The sequence below is a fragment of the Schistocerca americana genome, chromosome 7 (genome assembly GCF_021461395.2).
Source record: "Schistocerca americana isolate TAMUIC-IGC-003095 chromosome 7, iqSchAmer2.1, whole genome shotgun sequence".
Taxonomy (NCBI): Eukaryota; Metazoa; Arthropoda; class Insecta; order Orthoptera; family Acrididae; genus Schistocerca; species Schistocerca americana.
This window is the reverse complement of record NC_060125.1, coordinates 584,095,489-584,120,228: the sequence shown is the minus strand read 5'-3', so window position 1 is coordinate 584,120,228 and position 24,740 is coordinate 584,095,489. Positions and strand designations below refer to the sequence as shown.

General features: G+C 43.3%; 1 protein-coding gene across 1 annotated transcript in view; it reads right to left on the bottom strand.

The window, feature by feature from the left end:
* Positions 1-11,744: 11,744 nt before the first annotated feature.
* Positions 11,745-24,740, bottom strand: part of LOC124623104 — a 28,337-nt gene continuing 15,341 nt past the window's right edge. The window contains exons 3-4 of the mRNA XM_047148895.1: positions 21,959-22,030; positions 11,745-11,932 (exon numbers count right to left, since the gene is read on the bottom strand). Coding sequence (XP_047004851.1) covers positions 11,745-11,932; positions 21,959-22,030 — 260 coding nt within the window. The remainder of the gene's footprint in view (positions 11,933-21,958; positions 22,031-24,740) is intronic.

The following is a 24,740-nucleotide window of genomic DNA, read 5'->3' as shown; positions in this document are numbered from 1 at the left end:
ACTTCAATGACAGCTCCGAGCCAGACGCCCTCAGCGTGCTTTCCACTGACCCTAGACCATTACCAGGTGCGACCTCAGTGGTGTCGATCGAGAGCTCATTCGATAGCTGAGTGAATGTCTGTTGCGTTTTCTGATGAAAGGTGGTTCTGCCTCGGTGCCAGTTATGGCTGTGTGTTGGTCAGAACGAGGACATTTGAGGACCAGCACCCAAGCAGCCTTCGAGATGGAAGCACTGGACCTGCGTGCTTGGAGTTTTAGTCTGAGTTGCGATTTCGTACGACAGCACGAACACTCTCGCCGTTATACCACGCAACCTGGATGCAAACCTGTTCATCAGCCTGGTGCTTCGATCTGTTGTGCTGCAATTCATGAACAGTATTCCAGGGGATATTTTCCAACAGGAATACGCTCGCTTAGGTACTGATGCTGTAACCCAGTATGCTCTACAGAGTGGCAACTTGTTTTTTTAGCCTGCTCGATCACGAGATCTGTTTCCAATACAGCACGTATGGGACATAAGGGTACGACTAATCCAGCGTCACCAAAATGTTCAAATATGTTTGAAATCTTCAGTCCCTAAGCTTACACACTACTTAACCTAAATTATCCTAAGGACAATCACACAAACCCATGCCCGAGGGAGGACTCGAACCTGCGCCGGTCATCCATAACCAGCATTAACCGTCCCTGACCGACCAAGTGCAATAGGCATGGAACTCAGAAACTGACATCCGGCACCTATTTAATAGGGTGCATGCACGTTTGCAGGCTGGCATTCAACATTCTGGTGGTTACACCTGTTATTAATGTACCAGCAATTCACATTTGCATTGGCTTATTCCGCGCTTGCTCTGTGTTCTTGGAATGTTATCTAGACATATGTATTTCTGAAATTTGATTGCTCAACTTTGTTTTTCGATGTTGCGATTACTTTTCCGAGATGTACAACCTGTAATTCAAAATATTCCCTATTTAAATACGAAAAAAATAGTACTGTAAGTACTCTTAAAAGCACATACATTAGGCTACTGCTGCGTTTTCTAGAAAATCCATGCCTGAAACTTCATTAGAGGTAACATCGTCTCTGCTTTCCCCTGCCATTTCACCTCTACTAGTAGTATTGTAAATGCAGTCCAGGCCTCGGTTTGGTCATCATCGCAAAGTGCAAAACTAAGCGGTAAATAGCTTGTACTTTTTTACTCTTAAGAGATCTATTTAGCGTACCAGAAGTGCATTCAGATTATTTTCCTGTGGAATGCCACTTACCCTACTTTTAATCACAGACTCTGTAGTTTGCGCTAAAGGGCAAACACTCTGGATGGAGGATCGTAAAACCAAATACATTAGGCATTGAATGAATTAGGGTTAGAAACTGAAGGTACACGCTGGTTGGCTTAGTTGCGTCTCCCTCAAACGGGCGTTACACAGGGGAAGGGGAAGCGTGGCTAGGTGGCACTGTGAATCGACGCTACCGTTAGGAACCGTGTGGGTAATGGTAGCCGCCACGGGGAGTACAAGACCTGTATGTCAAACAGGCCACCTCATTCACGCTCCGGCGCGATCACCATTAAACTGGCGACAAAGCGCCGGCCGCTGCTTGTGCCTTCTTCTGGCTGGCGCGCCGCGAGCTGTGTAATCTGTGCTACAGATTGGCGTCCACGGCAGCGGCGGTGGCGGGATACCCGCGAAATGGGAGCGCCGCTCGTTGTGCTAAGTGATTACATCTGCGATGCTAATGCAGCGCTGATTCCGCTGCCCTCGGCGGCACCGCATCAACACAACACACGCCGGAGAGCGCGGGACAACGCTAGCGTCATCCCCTGCGGCTCTGAACCTCCGTCTCCCTTCCTCTCTGTCTCTCCCTCCCTCTCTCTCTCTCTCTCTCTCTCTCTCTAGCCCTCTCTTATGGCATGGCGCGCCGTGGCGACCGACAATTACCCAGAGTGCGCTGCGCTGCGCGCTGCGTGTCTAATCTGGAGCCGTATTTCAGGCGCGCCAAGTGGACGGACACTGTATCTGGGCCAGCTACAGCTGCTGCCGCCGCTGCTACAGAGGGGACACGCTGACAACAAGGCGAGCCGTTATTAATAACCGGCCTGTGCTACCCGCCAGACAACAGACAACGCCACCCTCTCTGGGCTAGTAGCGGCGGACACTCAACATGAGCACACCTATCAGTTATCGCTGCCACCTTCTTTCATCGTGTGACAGAAATGTATGAAACTGTTGTCACTACATGAATAGGTATTGCTCTTCTCTACACACATTGCAGGGAGCGCCAGGTAGTGGACTGAGTCAAAAAATGTACCAGGGAGGTTGACGTCAGGAAATTAATCAAACGCGGTGTTTCGAAGTGTGTATGTACAAGTGCGTCCAGTGTATCCGTTGGTACATGATGGGTTACCAAAAGAAGAGTGACAGTCCGTTTTCCGTTTCTGATTATTTATTTATTTGCAGCATTCCCATATCACCTGCTGACTGGGTACTATAGCAGATTTTCTCACGTCTACCTTTGTCGCTTGGAATAGATGGTCACAGTGTATATGGCACAGTATTAAATCCATTATATCGACAAATGCAGTCAAATGGTATGTTATTTTATGTCAGTGGTACCATAAACAACAAGGCATCAACGATACAGGAAGTAAAGGGTGGAACTCGGTATAAAAGCAGTCGGCTCTGTACGGTGTTTTTGTGTGCGTGCGTGCCTTTACTGTAGGTAGGAAACAGACAACATTAATGACAGCGGATTTTGGGCGCATTAACCACGATTGTGATAATGCCACGCGGAAACTATTGTCACGTGATGGAAAAGCAAAACTCGGTACGTAATGGGACTCTCTAAATGTCAGTTCCCACAAAGATGAATGTTCCAAGCAAAGAATTTCGTTATGCTGGGGGCACAATGCGAACAGACCGGAAAAAAAATGTGAAAAGTTTAAAATTACCTGAGGCATAGAACGAGTTACACATGCGCTTACCAAGGGCCACAAACCTTCATTCCTCCCAACTTGATTTACAGTTGCCAGTAATTGCCACACGTTTACGACAAATTTTGTCACATGACAGACATCTTCCATTCAAGAAACGACTGCAGGAACCCGCATTAACACCCAAGCGCAACAGGATGTTTTGAAGTTTGCTGAAAAATATGTGTCATGGACTTCAGGATGGGATAAAGTGATCTACACTGATGAAAATAAGTTTCATTAAGATGGGCAGGATGGAATTCAGTATTACTGGCATGAGCTGAGAATAGAGGATCAGGTAAGAATGAGGATAAATTTTGGTGGTGGAAGTGCTATGCTTTTGGCAGAATATGCACTAGAGGTAAATCATGCACTGCTTTTCTGAACTCTAAAATGAATTGTACCACGTACACTGAAATGCTAGAAACGTAATTGATTAGAATACATGAGGACCTAGGGGTTTCAACAAGGTAATGCACCCGTGTACGGTTTCGTCAGTCAGAAAGTATTCTGAACATAAATACAGCGGTGACTTGCTCTGGCCTGCACGTAGCCCAGATTTGAACCAAGTGGAAGAACTTTTGTCGTACTCACAAGGCGTGTTTATCGCAAAAGAAGGCAGTTTGTGGCCGTATGTGAGTTGAGAAGACCAATACGACAAGAATATGCGACAATTTCACTGGGAGAACTACATAACCTAACGGAATCAATCCCGATGACAATTTTTGTGGTAGTTGGGAAGAATAGAGGTTGGACAAACCACTAACAATGCAATAATGCTTTATACAAATTTCCACCCAGGAAATGCAAACGTCTCGTTTCTTTACTTGTGTTCTGCAAAAAACTCTGTAATTCAGTCGTAGCTTTTTATGTCTTATACGTATCTACAACTCTCATAGTAAATTCGATACACGTGCACTTCAGACATTGTATTATTACTTTCGAGGAGCCCTGCTTTTATCCTGATTTCCGCTACCTTATTTTTACAGAATAGTTCAAATGGCTCTGAGCACTATGGGACTCAACTTCTGAGGTCATTAGTCCCCTAGAACTTAGAACTGGTTAAACCTAACTAACCTAAGGACATCACACACATCCATGCCCCAGGCAGGATTCGAACCTGCGACCGTAGCGGCCTTGCGGTTCCAGACTGCAGCGCCTAGAACCGGACGGCAACTTCGGCCGGCTATTATTACAATGTTGTAACCGATTGTGCTGGTATTCTGTTCAACAGTATGAGGATGATATCCAGGCGGCGAGAGGTGAGAACACGTAATGCACCCAGGAATATTGTCGAACGTGATGGTTTTGGTATGCTGTGGGGAGGTATTATGTTGCACAAGCGTACCGACCTCCAAAACTCTGAACACGGTGGACTCATAGGACAACGATATTTTGACACTATACTCCTTACCAATGTGCGTATTTTCAGAGGTGTACTGTGTCATTGCATCATTTTAATGGAAGACAGTGCGCGATCTCATCGGAATGCGCAGGAACGAGAGATTATTCACCATATGGACTGCTCTGTCCATTCTCCCGACTTAAATCCGATCGATGACGCGTGGGATGCGTTGAGACAACGTATTCCAGTGTGTCCACGTGCACCGAAGACTATCCAACAGTTGTCAAAAGCACTGGCGGAGCAATTGAACGCTCTACCACAAGAACTTCTTACAAACCTCGTGGACAGTATGCGGAGACACATTGCCGTCCCTAATGATCACACACCCTACTACTATTCATGCCGGACTTTTTGTAATGCATAGGCCACCTTCAAAAATAGCGGTGACTTCAACGTAATCATTGTCTTTTAATACATATGACACTAATGTCCGTTCCACTGCGTATTTCTTTTTAGATACTTTCCGCACTATACTGGAGCTATTCATTCTATGTATGGTCCAAGTTTCATCGAGCTAAATTGCTTGAGAGTGAAACATCATCCGAGAGTGACTTCCGTCCTTAACTTTTGCACCCCAGTGTAGCAGCAAAAACTATACAGTAAGCAAGGATACGCAAAATTTGTTTGTGAAGTAACTGCGAATGTGCTTTTACGAACCATGAGTAACTTTTATATGCGACATTGCCATAATTAGTAGAAATGGTCTGAAGCGCAAACGTTTACACGAAGTCCCTCTTCAAGTGAACTCATGTTTGACCCATGGCCTACCTTAACAAGATATACGATATCACTTCAGCACGTTACCTGTTACAGTTTACTGTAAATTCGTACCTTTTAAAGGAAATATTCCTCCTATCGCCCTCGCATTTGCTTGCAATATTACACTCGTCTCCGCAGTAAGTTACGAATTTCTTCAAACACCCATGGATCATCTCGTAAATCTTAAAAAGGCTGCTGCAATTCTTAATTGAAATCATCGTTACTGCTGTATTTTGCATTGCTGATATATCTCCAGACAGAAATAACTAGAAATGGAGCTCACAAGGGAACTGTACGAACTTCACATCACCGATTTGATTCATATTGAAAGATGATGTAGTGCACGACCAGGACTTCAACATAATTAAATAGCAAGACGCAACTCTCAACCGTTTAAGAGAAAATTGAGTTTGAACACTTAACGCGTGAATTACATGCTTCGTATGGTCGTTAGTACTCAAGATTTCCGCAGCCAGGCGGTTAGTTTCATAAGCCCGAGACCTGTTGATCGAATCTCGTTCCCAGTATATTTTTATTTTTTTTTTTTTTTAATTTAGTTCCTAAGTAATTCCAATATTGGACATGGGTGGTACTCCGCGAAATTGTATGATGCCTGAAAACCACTTACGATTGTAATCCAAGTTTGTTTTTCAACAGACACATTTAAAGAACCATTCACATTCAAGGATTTGGCGTTCACTACATGTGCTGTATGTCGCAATAATTATTGTTTCCCATGTTTGTATGATCAGTATTATCCTGTTTCGTACTGCGCTCAGTATGTTACGCATTATAATTGCCACATATATAGATAAAAGAATATAAATAAGGTTACTGTACCGATTTGATTGAAAGTTTTTCATTTTCCATTTTTTCCAGCCTCAATGCGAATTTTTTTTTTCTCTTTTTTCCAGGATACAGATTACGCAAATAATAATAGAATCATTGAGTAATGACAGTTTGTACAGTCATTATAATCACGTGGGAAGAAAAAGCGATTCACGGACCTCGCGCTCCTGAAACTAACCGCTTAACACGTTCGGCTCCACAATTATTGAATACGAGCGAAAGTACAAAATTTATACATACGCGTAAAATTTTCTATCTCGACTTTCCCAAAAACGGCTGAGAGCCCCGTTTCCCTGTCTACATTTATTGAAGTCGTATTTGTGCCCTACACATTATAACCCTACCAGTACTATCGTAATTTAGTATGCTTTTACCTAAATAACAGAAAACATATGAACCTCTCACTCAATTTAGTTTAGTTTCTAAATAAAGTACACTATGGGTGGATAGTCCTGTTAATAGGAAAATCTAATCAATTGAGTTATCCTTCTTACAGGATTTGACCATGTGTTACGTCTAATGGATAAGGAAATCGGATTATTTAATTCTTTTCCTAAGATCTTACTCAGCGGTTAGAAAGAAACGCAATATGAACAGTATTATATTGAAGCTTGGACAACTAATTTACAAGTTCATTTAGTGGTTTAAAATATGTACTAACGGGCGCCAACCTATCCAGGCAATGAAACTTTGAAGTATTGGAAAAGCAAAAGTATGAATTTTGCCTACTTTCTTGCTATTGTTTAAGTTGCTTCTTCAAATAAATATTACTCCACCGAAACAATTCTGGTGCAGACACTGCAGTTATTTGACTCATACACCCTTATGCATTATACAATTAAGTTTTTAAAAGAAAAGCAAAACATTAGCTAACTTCAAGGAAGGCAAAAAATATGGCTATGGGTGGGGGGGGCTTTGGAAAAACACTCTTCATAACCAAGAGCCTTAAATATTAAAGTACTTAGATACTAAAGCGCACACTTTTTATACTGAACACTTCACTTCTTTCTTCCAGAAGTTACTTTCAATAGCTATCACTCTTTGAACTAACTATGTATAGTCATTTAACAGATTTTAATATCTTTGCTTCACGCTTACTGAATTCTACGTAAGCAAACCATTACTATAACACTTTACAGTAGTTATGAAAACTTTTAAGAAAGCCAGAATAGTTTGGCTATATTTCTCTGTAATGTACTAAAACATGGACGTACTATTACTCTAACTAGAATTCTTATTACACCTTTCAGTGGTATAACTAAGACAACTTTAGTTTAACTATTGCTCTAGATAAAAGTATTTATGAGTTCTTTATTTTTATGATGCAAAATTACATTTTAACTTACTCTATTCAGTTTACACTCTTCCACTATTGAGACTTAACTTCATTACTACAAGATGTAGTCCCTCACACAAATACATCTCATTACTTACACAAAAACAATGTAAATGGTACCCTTTTATATTGACTTGGCGCTTCATAAGTCTGTAAAACAGAATACTCGGATTAATCAAACACCAGAAAGGAACCCTATTTAGGTGTATAATTAGGATGAAATAATCGGGTGGACCAGTTTTTTTTAAAGTTTAGGAAGATTATTCACTAACAAAACACTAATGGTTCGCGCTCTACAAAAGTAAAATACCAAATATAAAAATCTTATCAGGTGGCTGTAGGCTTGGGTGTGGCGAACAATTATTATAACGGCTACACTATCCCCAGTACGGCCTGCAAATATCTTGCTGTGTGGACTCAATTTCTCTTCTTGGTGTCATTCAATTTTACATACAGTGGCCCAACAACTCTCAGCTATGCCGTAATCCGTTTGCAGCCCTCATCCGAAGCATTTTTGTGCAAATTTGCAGGAAAAGATTCTCCTGGTCCACAAGGCCTCAATCACTGCTGCCTACAGACTGCGTAACCTACTTTCCGCACTTGCTCTAGGTAACACGCCAATTTGCACCTGCCACCTTTTCTACTCCCCACAGCCACTTTCGTTTCAAACAAAAGTACACTGGCTTTTACGTAACACGTATTTCTTACACTTATCCTAAGCGTGGCCATTTCTTACAATTATCAAATTTACATCAACATGAACAGTTAATACACACAAATATTTTTAGAGACAAAATGTCATCAGAAAATTATTTAAGGTAATATACAATTTACATAGTATTTTACACACATTACTCACCTACAATGGAAAGAACTTCAACCTCCAGTACAGCACACTTTACTTTACATATACAGAAAATACAACGCCAATACGCGAAAATCTTAAAGCTAAAAAATATAAAAAATTTAGATGAACCAGAAACAAATAGTGTTACAACATCCTGTCAATTGAAATCAGATCGGTAAGAGGACATTGTTACGGTCCATTTGTCCGTCGATCATAAAGCCTAGATTCCAGCTCTGTTGAACCTATCTATGTAGGACCACATTAATGAGACATTCTTCCATCAGCCGTTGCCCCGTCATACATCTACCACATCTCGCAACCATGTGCCGTTTATGAACCTCGAATCAAATTGGTTTAAGACTTATTTGAAAAGTTCACATTTCAAATAGATTTTTACAAATTAGGACAAAATTTCATACTGACGTCAGTGTCGCCTGATGATCAGACATTCGCTATTATGTCGCAAAGGGCTTGTTTGCGGACTCATGTTAACTGGCAAGTGTTTTGCTCCTGTTACCATATGCATTCACTTGTGTAAATTAAGGTTTCTTTTTTTTTTGTTATTTTGTTACATGCCAACTAAGGACCACGTCAAGATAACTATTTCTGTGTTCCGTCATTCTTATTTTCTCAGACTGAGCTCTTTTCCTCTCATTCGACGGTAGTTCCTTTGTGTCTTTTAAATTCTTGATAACTTCTTAACTTCTTTAGTTCTAGTACGAATTTGTCTTTGTTGAGCAAGGTCTTCTCCTGTTCAATCAACTTTTCTTGTACGTTTTTGTTTTGGTCACGTTTCCCCAGCCATTTTCTTTGTGTCTTTTCCTGTTTTGGAAGATGTGTGGTTCTCATTTGTTAATGTCTTCCTTCATTTCCTCTAGATGACCATGGAGTGTAACACGACTTTTGCTGATCTCATCTGTTATTTTAGGGTACAATGAGTATGTTTCCTAATTTGATGCCAAAACCAAATTGTAGCTTTTATTCGTGATTGGACCTAAAATTTTTCGCAGGATTCTTCTATGTTTTCCAACCAAATGGCTTTTTGCACTCAGATAAAGGTTTTGATTCCGATCCGTGGAGGACTTCTGAATTTACAACTTTGTTATAATCCCTTAATTTCATGAATTCAGAAAACATAATTTTTGTACAGATTTCTCGCGCTCATTAACACTGTTTTCATTCTTCATTTCTGATTTTAACTGCCTCCTTTTCACTTTTTATGTTTACATTTTCACTCTGACACTTGAAGTTTTCTTTCCTTTGATATTAGGTTTTAATTATGATACGAATTATATATAAATAGTACAGAATACAATATGAAGAGTCGTATTCAGTGTTTCATTGCTGGTGCCGTCTCTTGTTGTCTGGGAAAGTCAACTGAAGATCAATAACGTATACAAAATGTGATAGGCAAGATTTTTTAATGGCGTGAAAAGTGATAATTGGAATCGAATGATAACTAGTGTACTAATTGAAATGCTTTGACTTATACACTGCATTATATACTGACGGAATAAAATAACAGGACCAAGAAGGAGCTGATAACGGATAAATACGAAGTGATGCGCCAAATAGTTTCGAACGAACTCACTAAGTTCGTGAAAATATAACTGATGTAGTCAGTCGACACAAAGAGTGTGGAAACAGGTGCGAAAGTGCAGTACGTCAATGTTAGAGAGTCACGTTTTACTGTTAATTACCGCGTGATCTCAGTGCTTTTGTATAGGTGCGAAATAGTAACCAGAAAATTTGTTTTTGAGACTTCTCACTTTTTCAAGGCCGAGGAGGCTGCACTTGATGAGCAAACTTTTGGTCGAACTTCAGCATGCGTAGTTTGTCACATGAGCGGGAGGGACCGTAGCAGCAGGAGACTAACGAATATCTTCGAGACGGTATCGGATGAAATGCGGATTAAGTAGGAAAAATCATTTTTCATCAATCGCTTTTCATTTATGGAGTAAAGGTGTGGATGTCTGAAACTGAATGCACACAAACGTTAGGAAAACTACATCAGTTACAAGGGTTTCAGTATAATGATGATTTCTGTTGTTGCACTTACTGATTGGTTGACTTAAAATAACACGGATGGAAGAAATCGGTAGACATCTCCTTAACACAGTTTTCGGTATTCTGCACTTGTGCACATTGGATCTAGTCGGGCACTAGTGGTTTCCTGTAGGTAATGCAAAGCGTATGGTACCAAATGTCAATAAACGTGCAAGGACTAACTCCTGAGGAAGCTATCACTACCATATTTATAAATATTGCCTAACTTTGTGAGGGTATTTTTGTTCTGTCATTGCAACTCGAAAAGTAATTTTTTTCGCCAGTCGCGTTTCTCTTTGTTGACGTAAAGCATCATAAGTGGTCTGTAATGAATTGTAAAGCAACTACGAACAGTAAGGCCACACAAATGAAGTTAATTGCCCATCTCGTTTTAAGGCAAATGACTAACTTAGGGAGCCGGCCGAAGTGGCCGTGAGGTTCTAGGCGCTGCAGTCTGGAACCGCGAGACCGCTACGGTTGCAGGTTCGAATCCTGCCTCGGGCATGGATGTGTGTGATGTCTTTAGGTTAGTTAGGTTTAACTAGTTCTAAGTTCTAGGGGACTAATGACCTCAGAAGTTGAGTCCAATAGTGCTCAGAGCCATTTGAACCATTTGAACTAACATAGGGGATGTATGAAGATGCTTTGATTTTGTGTCATATTTTCTTCCTTTTGTGACATGACTCAAACTATGTAAATATATCGAGCGTTTTTAATGCAGGGAGAAAAGTTTGTGGTCTGACCGCGTAGCATTCGCGATCTGGACAAGAAGTTGTATGAACCTCGGCCAAAAGAAAAATTAGGACATGGTACACTTCACGCAGTCAGCACATGCTCTCTCATCCGTTGCCGGGTTTCCGACTTTGCTGCAGCTACTTATTTTTCAAATGTTCCAGTCCTCTCATCAAGGAAAAATCTTCGACAGTACCTGGGCCAGTAAGGCAGACTGGCAGCTCTGTTACGAAGGAGAACGAGAAATACTAGGGATTGTTTGGAAATATCATTTCACCCAAAGGAAACAGAGTGAACTTAGCTGTTCTATTCGCATTACGAATTAAAAGAAGGAGAATGGACAAGAAACATAAAATTAGCGGCCGCAGTATCCACTCCGAGGCAAAATTCGAAGTAAATAGTGGTGCTACGACGAAAGTTGTGGGCGACAGGGTGTTTTGTTTACTGAAACCCTACGACCCGCGAAGTGCGGCCGGCGTCCAGAGCGACGTGTTTCCCCTGGCACCTGCGCCACCCGGCGCTCTGATTTCTCCGGTGTTTCCAGCCTGAGTGGGCGCCCGTTGATGGACTTTCTCCTCCCCCCACCGCCGTTACCTCGCTCTGTCATCCCCGTTTCTCTCACACTGATCCACGTCCATTCCACGGACTGCACAGTCTTTCCATCTCCCTCCGTCCTTTACCCCGCGTGCTTCTCTTGCTGCCTCCCCTTCTCCCAACGCAGTCCACCAAGATAAACAGATCTCGGAGCAATAGATTGTGAAGTGGATAACGGGCATAAAACTTTCCTCCCTTTTGCGGGTTCTACGACTCGGGGCCAAGAAAGTTCTCCCAGGGGCAGGAGGCGGCGGCGGCGGCGGCGGCCGCGCTGTCCGGCCCAGCCGTCCGCCCCCACCACCCCCGCCCCCCCGCCCCCAGAGGTCGCGACACCACTTGACGTCCGCGGGCGCGCCACTTCTCGCGGCTCAGATAACGCTTTGTTGTGACAATTCCTGGAAACTTCACCCTCACTCCAGTTGTCGCTGCTGTGTCCTATATTCACTTCTACACTGCCTGTCTGACGTAAAGAGAGGTCTCTCGTATTAACTTACACAAAACCAAGTCTGTCTTTGGCAACTGGTTTGATCATAAGCATTACAACCTCACTGATCAAGGAAATTAACCACTCTGATCACGAATTTATCCGACAGCTGAATGTTGTTACTCAAATTGACAATAATTTGTGATTAATATTCTCTTAAATGCCCGTGTAAATATTAGTTGTTACTCGAAGTTGGCACTAAATTATTATTAGTATTCTCCGGATGACAAATAACTTCCTGAGACTGATAACTGTTGTAACAGCAAGCACATTGCAGGAGTTTGTCGTTTTCCAGATGTGGAGACAATAAGGAGTGAGCAGTTTCAGCATTCGCGTATCTTCAACATTTAATATGCCCTTTTAGCTTTCTGTGACAAAAGAATGTACAGATAATTTTAAAACTGGGGCAGCCACAGCTAACGTCTTGTACATAATTGATTCATCAATTCATACTGTGTAACAGGTATTTACACACAGGTGCCATATGGCATAGCATTGTAAGTAACCGTCTTATGGTATGAAATTACGAATCTTATTTCTTAAATACGTATAGACCCGTCCTTCGTGGGGTGTATGTGATACGTACCTAGCTTCCTAACTAGATGCATAACATATTCTTCCTTCCTTAAATCTATTCACTCAGAGTTTTAAGATATCTCAGATAACTTTATTTCCCCATTATCGAAGCACTGACTTACAAAATTCTCTGTACAGATATATAGCAGAATATGCAACTTAATAGCTGCGAAACCGGTTGTGGGAGTGTCTAATCACTTTAACTAAATAAGCTACAGTGGACTATTAAACTTTTCATTCAATTTTATATTTTGATAGTTTTAACAGGTGTTAACAATTAGCCTGAATAACACGTCTGCCAAAGCACGTAAATCTTCTCAGTGATTTCAAATAACTCACTGTTCTGAGTTCATAAACAAGGCAATAACCTTGGGATGGCACAAGGAACGTGTCTGAGATTTCTCAGCAGATGGTTCTCCATGCTTTCGAAGCTGCCAATTAAGTGATGCTGTGACATGGAATGGGAAGCAGACGATTGTTCAAGGAGAAGGAGACGGAGAATGGGCCGAGATTTCAACGTGACGTGGTAATTGGCAGTGAGTTGGTGTGTAACGGTTGTACCAACAACACTGGAGGAGTTGCATGACGAATGAGTGCAGGCCTGAGCAGGCAACAACCATCCAACTAACACAATAGTAAAGCACTGAAAGATTCTATATGTGACAGATAGAGGGGATGCGTAGAAGACACCCGAGGTATCCTGGCGCAGGACACGACGTAGTAAATGTAATCTGCACAGCAGTGTTTTCCATGGCAGAGAGGGTGCGAGAAATAAGTTTCCAGCGCTGCGGCACCGTTTGTAAGAGTGTCGAAAGCTTGACTGTAGTTTTCTGTCTCGTCTGTGCAAAAATGTTTGCATTCCAACAATCTGTCTACATTTTAGGCCTCTTTATTTGTTTTAATTGCTCCATTGTGGCCGAGCATTAGCAGTTCATTAACCTCCTATACTTAGTAGAACCAAGAAACGAACAACAGATCTTCCAAGATGAAAGAGTCAGAGGGCTGAACAGTGATTCAGATTGTGCATGAAAACGAAAACACACACACTCACTCACACACTGACTCACAAACACACCACGCACACACACACACACACACACACACACACACACACACACACACACACACACATACACACAAAATTGTCTCACCTTGGTTCCCAGAACACGTGAAGACGGACATTGACTGTGGGTATTGTATCACAGACACAGGCCCTTTGACTGTTCAGAGATGTCACTAAACCAGCCCAGAGATGTAAACAACCATTTATTAGCAGCGCCTAATAGACGGTTCGATAGCGAGCGCATTGTTACTTTGTGCCAGGAAGGGCTCTCAACAAGGTAAGCGTTCAGGCGTCTCGGAGTGAACCAAAGTGATGTTGTTCGGTCATGGAGGAGATAGATACAGAGAGACAGGAAATGTAGATGACATGCCTCACTCAGGCCGCCCAGGGCTATTACTGCAGTGGATGACCGCTACCTACGGATTATGGCTCGGACAACGTCACCATGCTTTTCGTGCAGCTACAGGACGTCGTGTTACGACTCATACTGCGCGCAATAGGCTGCATGATGCGCAACTTTACTCCCGACTTCCATGGCGAGGTCCATCTTTACAACCACGACACCATGGAACGCGATACACGTGTGTCCAAGAAGATGCCGAATGGACCGCTCAGGGTTGGCATCACGTTCTCTTCACCGATGAGTGTCGTATATGCCTTCAACCAGACAATCGACAGAGACGTATTTGTAGGCAACCCGGACAGGCTGAACGCCTTAGACACACTGTCCAGCGAGTGCGGCTAGGTGGAGGTTCCCTGCTGGTTTGGGGTGGCATTATGTGGAGCCGACGTACGCCGCTGGTGGTCATGGAAGGCGCCGTAACGGCAATTCGTGCCCCTATCGTGCATGTCTTGTGAAAGACTGCCTTCAGCATAACGACATTGCTCGACTAGAGTTGCGAGCATATTCTGCAGACATCTACCCTGTCGAACATGCCTGGGATAGATTGAAAAGGGCTGTTTATGGACGACGTGACCCACCCACCACTCTGAGTGATCTACGCCGAATCGTCGTTGAAGAGTGGGATAATCTGGACCAACAGTGCCTTGATGAACTTGTGGATAATATGCCACGACGAATACAGGCACGCATCAACGCAAGGGGACGTGCTACTGGATATTAGAAATAACGGTGTGTACAGAAATCTGGACCACCACCTCTGAGAGTCTCGCTGTATAGTAGTACAGCATGAAATGTGTGGTTTTCAAGAGCAATAAAAAGGGCGGAAATGATGTATATGTTGATCTCTATTCCAAGTTTCTGGACAGTTTCCGGAACTCTCGGAACCGAGGTGATGCGAAACCTTTTTTGATGTGCGTATATCGAAGTAAGCAACCGGTGTCTCCAGTGGCTGTAGTTTCACAACGGAGAATGAGACTATCTAACCTGTTGGCATTTCGAAATTTCATAATACCTATCAAACATTTAATCTTTGTCGGCATACAGTGACCATCGTTACAACTATACCTGTGGCCAATACTGCTGGGACAGAGTTTTCTTCGCAGAAGCTTGAGAACAAAACCATCTCTACATAATCTGCTGCCAGTCCAGGTAATCATAACACCACATGAATAGTTTCAACAAGAATGACACTTAAATTTTTAACTGCACACATGCCAAGCACGGAAATCTCGCAAAATAAGTGAATAGCAGCTGAAACCGAAGTGGTAGTGTTCCAGAAAGAATAAGCAGCGAGAAAGTATAGCTACTTTACATTCGAAGAATAGTAGCTAGTCTGTTCTAAATCCCATCCTCAATTTTATACTTTGACGTAAATAGAGCGTGAACCAAGAAGTACCAGTCCGACATTTATCAACACCAGTATGTGGTGTTGCCACCGCGGCCTCCAATGCACGCTCGTATTCGTTATGCATGCAAGCAAACAGCCTCCGAATGTCATACTGACTACTCTCTTGCCATCACTTAAACACATGCTGTGTCACTTCTTGAAGGTCAGGCAGGCCAGTAAAATAACTGTACACTGATCAAGGCGTTCTGTGTGAACAGCTTAATCTAGCTGAAATACATTTGAAGGGTCATGGGGAAAAAAAAAGTAAGTCAATTTTTTTTGAAACTTGGTTATTGGAACATCTCGATTGGGAATGACCGTACACAACAGTTCGGAGCCAAAAAGAGAAAAAGAAAAACAAAACGAGTATATAGATGTTTGGAATCAAAGTGGTGCTGTATGGACAATCAACCAGGTATTCAGTACTGCGTGGTAAAGAAAGCAGCCAGATCGGCTGTGATTCACCAGGCCTCGAAAGGAAGAATTCTGATGTCATCTCTCCCGCCCGTATGTTATAGTGTTGTGTCGATCCTCATGTTTTCGTCTTGCTGTGAGGTGTGTGCCGTGAGTAGCATTAACATTTAAGGCTTCAAGAGCATATGTTTTTGACAGTCTTCACAAGGAAGAGAATAAACCAGTTACGCTTAATTAACCGACAACTTTCGATGTACTCTTTCATTATCCATGTTCTTACAAAAGGCGAAACTTTTTCCTGTGTTTATCCAGAACGCGTTGAAAAAAAAAGAACTCTCAAATAAAGTGACTTCATTCGCTTTTCAATTCATCACTCATGTTTAGTTTGAGGACACTGAAGAAATCTTTATACTTTGTAATATTGCTGGCATTCAAAATAAACACTTCACCATGCTCCGATCCATTCATTACGTAACTCTCAGTGAAATTAGTGACCTGAAGAAGATCAAAATTACATTTCATGTGCTTTGTAATTTGTACTCATAGTGCAATAAAAATGTTCGATTATGGAACACAAAGGCATTGATCGGTATATCAGAGGAGTGTGCACCGAATTGATGTGCAAGGAATTGATCTAAACATCCAGATGTAGGTCGTCCCCTTTCATTGCGGTCATCTTAGTCAAGAAATAGTATTTGACGGAAAAAATCTGTCGGACTCACCGTACGCTGCAAAATGTCCTTCCAAAATGCAGCTTGTTAATACGGTCTGAATCTAGCCACGGTGGTATGCTGAATTATCAGACATAACACGGAGAAAAATAAACGGGTATCATAAAGACACCACGACAAGATCAGCCAGTGGATTGGTTGTTTGAACTGCCCATACCTGATTTTAAAGATACGTTTAGCTTCAGAATTCCTTGTTTGTTAAGTGCACAATACCTTTTTAACTATCTAATGTTCACTGTAATCTAACTCCTGCTCCTTCTCTTAGATCTCCTTCCGCTTTCCAGCGTAAAATATAAAGATTTAGGGAATGGCGTTTGAATGCACTTTGCGAATTCTGTTCATTCTGGGAACACGATGGATGCCATTAACACTATTTACACATAGTATGCACCGAAAATGTTTAATTTATGAAGTAGAAATTATCACAGTTGCATATATATCGATGTAAACAGTTCAGGCATTAAAACTACATTTTTTCGAGTCTCGTAAAAACAGACTTACCTGTTTTTTTTTCATTGACCCTTCGTTCGGTACCGTTGTGATGAATTGTATGGCAACAAAATTTCTCATTGTTGTCACCTACTGACGAGCACTGAGCACACTTGAGTCAGTATCAAATCTGTCTGTTGCTATATTCAGCAGTACCCCACATCAGGGTGTACAGACTTGTAGACACGTAGATCTCGAGAAACGCCTCTTCCTGTGAACTTCCACCAGGTCGTTTACGGTTACAACTAGAAACGGGTCTCAGTGCTGGAAACCACAGAATGTCGCTAGTGTCTAACTTGCATCTGCATCTACCACCACGCACGCTATTGTCGTCTCTGGTCTGTTTTCAGCCGTAAGCGGTCCGTGGCAGCATGAGATCTCAACCCAACTCCCGATATTATGTTGCCGGCGATTTGTGGTCCCCTTGGGCATCAACCTCTGCCCCATTCCCACGTGTCAGTGCATTAGAACGAGTTGAAATATCCAACGGTCTTCAGGTAATAAATTCCTTTTGATCTTTTGCCAACCGTCAGTGGGATCAGTTGATATGATGGTCCCGTGGCCATCGTACCAGTGTTACGGCCTTTTTTTTTCTTCTCGTGATGTCGACAATCTGCACACGAATGAACACTGTGTCTGCTTGGTTGTGATTCTTCCTGACGTATTATAGTAACTTTAGCCACTCCCAGTACCTGTCATGTAATCACACCACTCTACATCAGTAGGAATTACATTTTTCTGTACTGAAAATAAGCTCGTACAAGAATGAAATTTTCATCACCCTATCCCACAGGCCAGAAAATATCGTAATATGGGGTTTGTAGCCATCGATCAAGTTGTTCGTGGTGTAATACTTCCCATTTTTGTCAATGTATAAGCATGGATAGAATTCGTGTGTTCAATAAAATCTTAAAGGTTATTGTCTCTAGTTAGCATTCCGCAGAAGTTTCGTCCCCACAGCAATAAAATCACATTGGCCTCAACTACTACCTTCTAGTTATTTCACCAGAAGTATTGAAATTTTACAATTTTTGTGGTGGCGGATCTGTAGCAGTGTCAGTCTTAACCTGAAGGTTACTGTGCCTTTTCAGACCTGATACTGAAGGTTTTTCTGTGCTTATTTAGTTAAAGAAGTACACAACACTCAAAAACCAGGGAAGGACAAATCAAGAAAACTAAAAGTGTCGATCCTGGATAGAAATGAGGTGTACGGCTGGTCGCTGTTTCCGTATCAACAGACATAAACAATCTCACTTGCTAATCTTCAGTTTCCTGTAGCATGCAGACATCAGCTTTCATCACCTGCATCATGGGCTCTATTACTGGATCAATGACTTAATTAACATACGGTACAGGGGGAAATCTATAGAGAAGTAATAGAACGTGAAATGAAATTAAAGCAAGTATACTCACGATAAAAACACCTATATCCTAGATAGTCACGTCACAGGGAATGAAATTGCGTCCGCCCACAATTCGGGGAAATACGGAAAGCTGTCGTTGTGCTGTAGGATAGGATAATTATACACTCCTGGAAATTGAAATAAGAACACCGTGAATTCATTGTCCCAGGAAGGGGAAACTTTATTGACACATTCCTGGGGTCAGATACATCACATGATCACACTGACAGAACCACAGGCACATAGACACAGGCAACAGAGCATGCACAATGTCGGCACTAGTACAGTGTATATCCACCTTTCGCAGCAATGCAGGCTGCTATTCTCCCATGGAGACGATCGTAGAGATGCTGGATGTAGTCCTGTGGAACGGCGTGCCATGCCATTTCCACCTGGCGCCTCAGTTGGACCAGCGTTCGTGCTGGACGTGCAGACCCCGTGAGACGACGCTTCATCCAGTCCCAAACATGCTCAATGGGGGACAGATCCGGAGATCTTGCTGGCCAGGGTAGTTGACTTACACCTTCTAGAGCACGTTGGGTGGCACGGGATACATGCGGACGTGCATTGTCCTGTTGGAACAGCAAGTTCCCTTGCCGGTCTAGGAATGGTAGAACGATGGGTTCGATGACGGTTTGGATGTACCGTGCACTATTCAGTGTCCCCTCGGCGATCACCAGTGGTGTACGGCCAGTGTAGGAGATCGCTCCCCACACCATGATGCCGGGTGTTGGCCCTGTGTGCCTCGGTCGTATGCAGTCCTGATTGTGGCGCTCACCTGCACGGCGCCAAACACACATACGACCATCATTGGCACCAAGGCAGATGCGACTCTCATCGCTGAAGACGACACGTCTCCATTCGTCCCTCCATTCACGCCTGTCGCGACACCACTGGAGGCGGGCTGCACGATGTTGGGGCGTGAGCGGAAGACGGCCTAATGGTGTGCGGGACCGTAGCCCAGCTTCATGGAGGCGGTTGCGAATGGTCCTCGCCGATACCCCAGGAGCAACAGTGTCCCTAATTTGCTGGGAAGTGGCGGTGCGGTCCCCTACGGCACTGCGTAGGATCCTACGGTCTTGGCGTGCATCCGTGCGTCGCTGCGGTCCGGTCCCAGGTCGACGGGCACGTGCACCTTCCGCCGACCACTGGCGACAACATCGATGTACTGTGGAGACCTCACGCCCCACGTGTTGAGCAATTCGGCGGTACGTCCACTCGGCCTCCCGCATGCCCACTATACGCCCTCGCTCAAAGTCCGTCAACTGCACATACGGTTCACGTCCACGCTGTCGCGGCATGCTACCAGTGTTAAAGACTGCGATGGAGCTCCGTATGCCACGGCAAACTGGCTGACACTGACGGCGGCGGTGCACAAATGCTGCGCAGCTAGCGCCATTCGACGGCCAACACCGCGGTTCCTGGTGTGTCCGCTGTGCCGTGCGTGTGATCATTGCTTGTACAGCCCTCTCGCAGTGTCCGGAGCAAATATGGTGGGTCTGACACACCGGTGTCAATGTGTTCTTTTTTCCATTTCCAGGAGTGTACATAAGAAACGACGAGAATCAAACGAGAAACAAAGGTAACACCCTCAGTCCCTAAAGGGAGCGATAATAGGAAAAACTGAGATGAATTTTTGGAATTTAGAATCGTGAAAGGACGTAGTTAGCAATGAGGAGTTACGTAAGACGAACACATTGTGGTAATAGGACAAACGTCACCAAACTACCTTCGATAGATACAGAAAAAAACAGCCTTGGTTGCACAAGATCGTACAAGCAAGACTGTTTTTCTGTGTCTAAAGATCTAGTATTGTTGCTGTATCAATGCTATAGCAGTAGTTATGGAGTGGATGGGTTTTAAGTTAACCTTAGCTTCAATGGAATAGTAACGTCGGTTGCCTGCGGTGCAAATAGCATATATTCATCTTAATCGAGGTCAAAGTTTCCACTAGTATTCTACGCACGGTTGTTTCCAAGGATGGAAGCCAACACATACGCAATAAAATGGCGACAGATTCCGCACTACTACTACTAACAAAGTTAAGCCAAGAGACAACTCCATCGAAATTGGGCCTGGAGAGCATTCCTCCATAGTTTTGCAACATCGGATGCAGCGCATCAGTGTGCCCCCTCCGGTAGACAGATGTCCCTGTACTCGACTAGAGGTGCCAATGCAAACAGTTCCTGCTGCCTTCGACCGGAGGGGCATTCATGTCGGTGATCCTGTAGTGGTGGAAGTTGTCCGAACACGGGTAGGACTGGCGATGGAGTAGCTGCAGCTCGAATTTGAAAGTAACGGCCTCAGACTTCGACAGATTTCCTCCATCTTATGAAGTTTCTGAACTAACGGAGAGAAGAACGTGAATGTAGCTCCAATCCCACCGTTTCACAGTCGTCTCCTCAGACGAGACATTGTTGGTTTCAGTTGGCTGGGAAAAATTAACTATAGCGCCAAGAATAACTAATTTACTCATTGGTTTTTTATTAATTAAATGATTTATAGGCTCATGACTACTTTTGTTGATCTCGTCAGTGCACAAGTAATACGGACTGCGACTGGATACTTGATTTGTATGTAATTTAAGTCTCTTCCTTTGTAAGGATGTAAGGAGCCTGGAACGAAAGCGCTTGGGGCTTTTCCACATGTCTTATACGCCTCAGAAACGTCTCTGGATTACAAAAAGACAAGTAATAACGTAAGCGATAGGCCACAGGAGTTACGAATGTATGACAATAAATATTGTTTATTGTTTACAATGTCTGCCCCTGGCAGCTGAGTGGCCAGCGCGACGGAATGTCATACCTAACGGCCCGGGTTCAATTCCTGGCTGGGTCGGAGATTTTCTCCGCTCAGGGACTGTGTGTTGTGTTGTCCTTATCATCAACATTTCGTCCCCATCGACACGCAAGTCGACGAAGTGGCGTCAACTCGCAAGACTTGCACCTGGCCAACGGTCTACCCGACGGGAGACCCTAGCGACACGGCATCTCCATTATTTACAATGATTATATGCAATAAACAAAAAACATTAGGAGTAATACGTTGAACTCCAATATTATAGAATGACTGTTGTGTTCTCAGGTGCGTTGGATGTGGTATAGTCAATGCCCACACCGTGGCGCCTGCAGCTGCGTGGCCGCGGTCCTTACATCATACAGCCAACGGCCGGCACACCCCGCTTATGCGCAGCTCTGCACAGCTGTTCAGCGCAGGCGCCGGCCTCACACGATGAGCGCCTCCGCACTGTCAAGGCAACCACGGCCGGCGTCCTCCCAAGAGATGGTTACGTGAGGCTGCGCCGCCAATCGTTACAGGGCACGACAAGCGGACTCGGTTACGGCGGGCATATTCCTCCGCCACTCGCCCTATATAGCCGCATACGCCGCCACGCCTGGAGTCTCGTGTTGGGCTACCTACGTGCTACGTCGACGTCGCACCCCGGAACGACTCTACACTACGACTGTTTACCACACCGGACTTGGACTCTGCAGCCCAGACTCTGCTCTTGATCAAGCACCAAGTTGTGTTGTTGTTGTGGAACTGTTGGCAATAAACACAATTTGGAACTCACTGCCAATCGTTATTTGTTGTTTATCCAATTACGGATACAACATTGGAAACACCATTTCGTCTGTAATATGCAGAAATGTGATTCAGTTGGATACTTTGTTGATATGAACACAGGTATTATTTATATATCACCAACAACTCATGACGAGCTCAACTTACTGCTCACATTAGCGGTACATAGCACCTAAGCATAGTTTCTGTCATCAGAAAAACCAACTTTATTTTGTCCCTGAGCTATAACTGAAACAGTTATATTTTATTATTATTATTATTATAGCAAGAATCATTTTTTTAGTATTGAATCATGTAGTTATAAATATGCGTTGATCATATTCAGTACTTTCGGATTTTGATCTGATGTCATAAGTGCACGAAAAAGCGTATCAAATTCTGACCTTCATGCATCTACCCACCTTAACAATGATAGTTCAGTCAGTTGCAGCCAATTAGTTCCCGAGTTGCACAAGCCATGAACTAAATTCTACATGACTGATTCATGAGACTACCAAATGACACCAAACAGAAAACCATGTGGCATGAGGAACAACATAATGTTCAAAATCTGACATACCAGAGCGCAAAGATTCGCCCAATAATTTGTCTACGACATAAATAAATCAGTTAATGAATATGTATATCAACAAGAATAATAGGTTTACATAGAGAAGGACGTAGCTTGCAGCTGGCACTATTACTTAAGTTTTATATCGAAGATGCAATACAGCGCTTGCAAGAAGAAACAAGGACAAGAGCCAAGGATAAGAAGATTCTACGAGTGAAAGACCAAATAAACCTTGTATCTCCATCTAAAGTCTGTTGAGTTAACAGAGCAGTCTGCTTAACGTAGAAAAGACGAAACTCGGAAGACGGAGTATAAGTGTCAATGGAAGTGGAAAGAGAAGTACACAAATTGTGTGTAGCGGAAGGACCTCTGTCTTACACTTGAATAGTTTCGTCGACATTCCGGCTAATATCAATGTGTGGTGTCGAAGAAATCTTCATGTAAAAGGGCTACTAATATCGAAGAGCAAAATATAATGACTACTGCCTTGCGGTGCTGATAAAATATTTATTTAAACGACCAGTTTCGACTGACTGCATCAGGTTCTCAAAAGTATTTCCAACATCATACTAGCCGAAGACAAAACCACTGATGTCAGATGATGAAACGACGAATTTGTCACTGTTGTCGCATTGTAATATGAACTACATCGTCAATATATGATCTGTGATACGCAGTGCACTCTTTCATGTTACGTCATCAGTCAGCATTAACGTTGTAATCTAAGTTACAATGTGACAGCAGTGACTATATCATGATTCTATTATCTGACGTCAGTGATTTTATATTTCCGTAGTATGATGCTGTAGACTCTTTCAAGGACCAATCGACCGAAACTGGTGGTATAAATGAAGATTTTATCAGCAGCTCAAGGCAGTAATCCTGACATTTTTCTAATATCTTCGAGCTGTGAGACACCACCTCCTGAAAATAAAGGAATAAGTGTCATAAATTGAAGCACTGGGACACAGCACTGTATGAGAGAATCATATCTGCAGAGAGCACTAGAAGATACGAAACCAGTTCAGCTGTAGTGTAATACCTTATTTGGGTGTCAAAAATTTGGTGAGGAGAGATTAAAACCATTTTCAGAAGTCGCTATGTATTGTTCCACACGTGTTATAAAGCAATCAGAAATAGTTTGATTGGGAGAGAAAAGAGTAGTCAGATTGAAACACTGTGGAGACAAAAAGAAAATGTATAATAACGAAAATCAAGGTACTGAGAATACTTAATGTACTTCGTTTCCGGAGACGAGGGTATTTGTGCAGGAAATTAACGGAGGACAACTACAAACCACACTTATCACTAAGAAAATAGAAGTAAAACAGCCCCGACATATGCTAACAGTAATGGTTCATGTTTAACAGTGCAGCTGTGAACGCTGGTAAAGGTATTGTTGCACAGGGAGACCGGACTGCTAAAAAAGCTGGACAGGAGTGGACGGATAGATGAGTGAATCTGCTTTCCGTGCGCCTATCAACAGCGACGACTAGCAAAGAACGCCGCATGAGCTACTATGGCAGCCAAGTGGAAGTTTCCCCCTCCTCGTTGTCAAACCCCACCCCTAGCAACACACATTACCCCTTTCCCACCCCCACCTCACCCCTCCCTCGCAAACACAACGCATCTGCTAGCTGCCACGCTTCCCACGCGGGCCTCCGAAAGTGTTGAGCAACTTGGTGCAAATGTCGTTAAGCGGCCCGTCCTCAAATTTCGCGGCCTCATTAATGGTTTGATGGTAACAGCGTAATTATTCCATAATCGGATATTCTATAAGTCACTGGCAGGACCCGTTATTAGGTTATGGCCGTGGCGCTCAAGCCGACGTACGTCGGCGAACTGCATCGACTTTCGGGCAGGAAATTTATAATACATTTCCTGGCGCAATAACCGCCATGCCCTCGTCTGCGGCGGGGCTGAATCACCGAGAACGACATCGCGTCGCCTTCACTAAAACCGGTCTAGACACAACTACAGCTATAGAGACTCTAAAATCATCTAAAAAGGAAAAAGGAAAAACTTCATCCAAATTACGACGATAAATTATTATCTCTTTTGAGCTAACAGTTGTGTCATCATAGAAAGATGACCATCACCCTAGCAATGCCTAGGCGG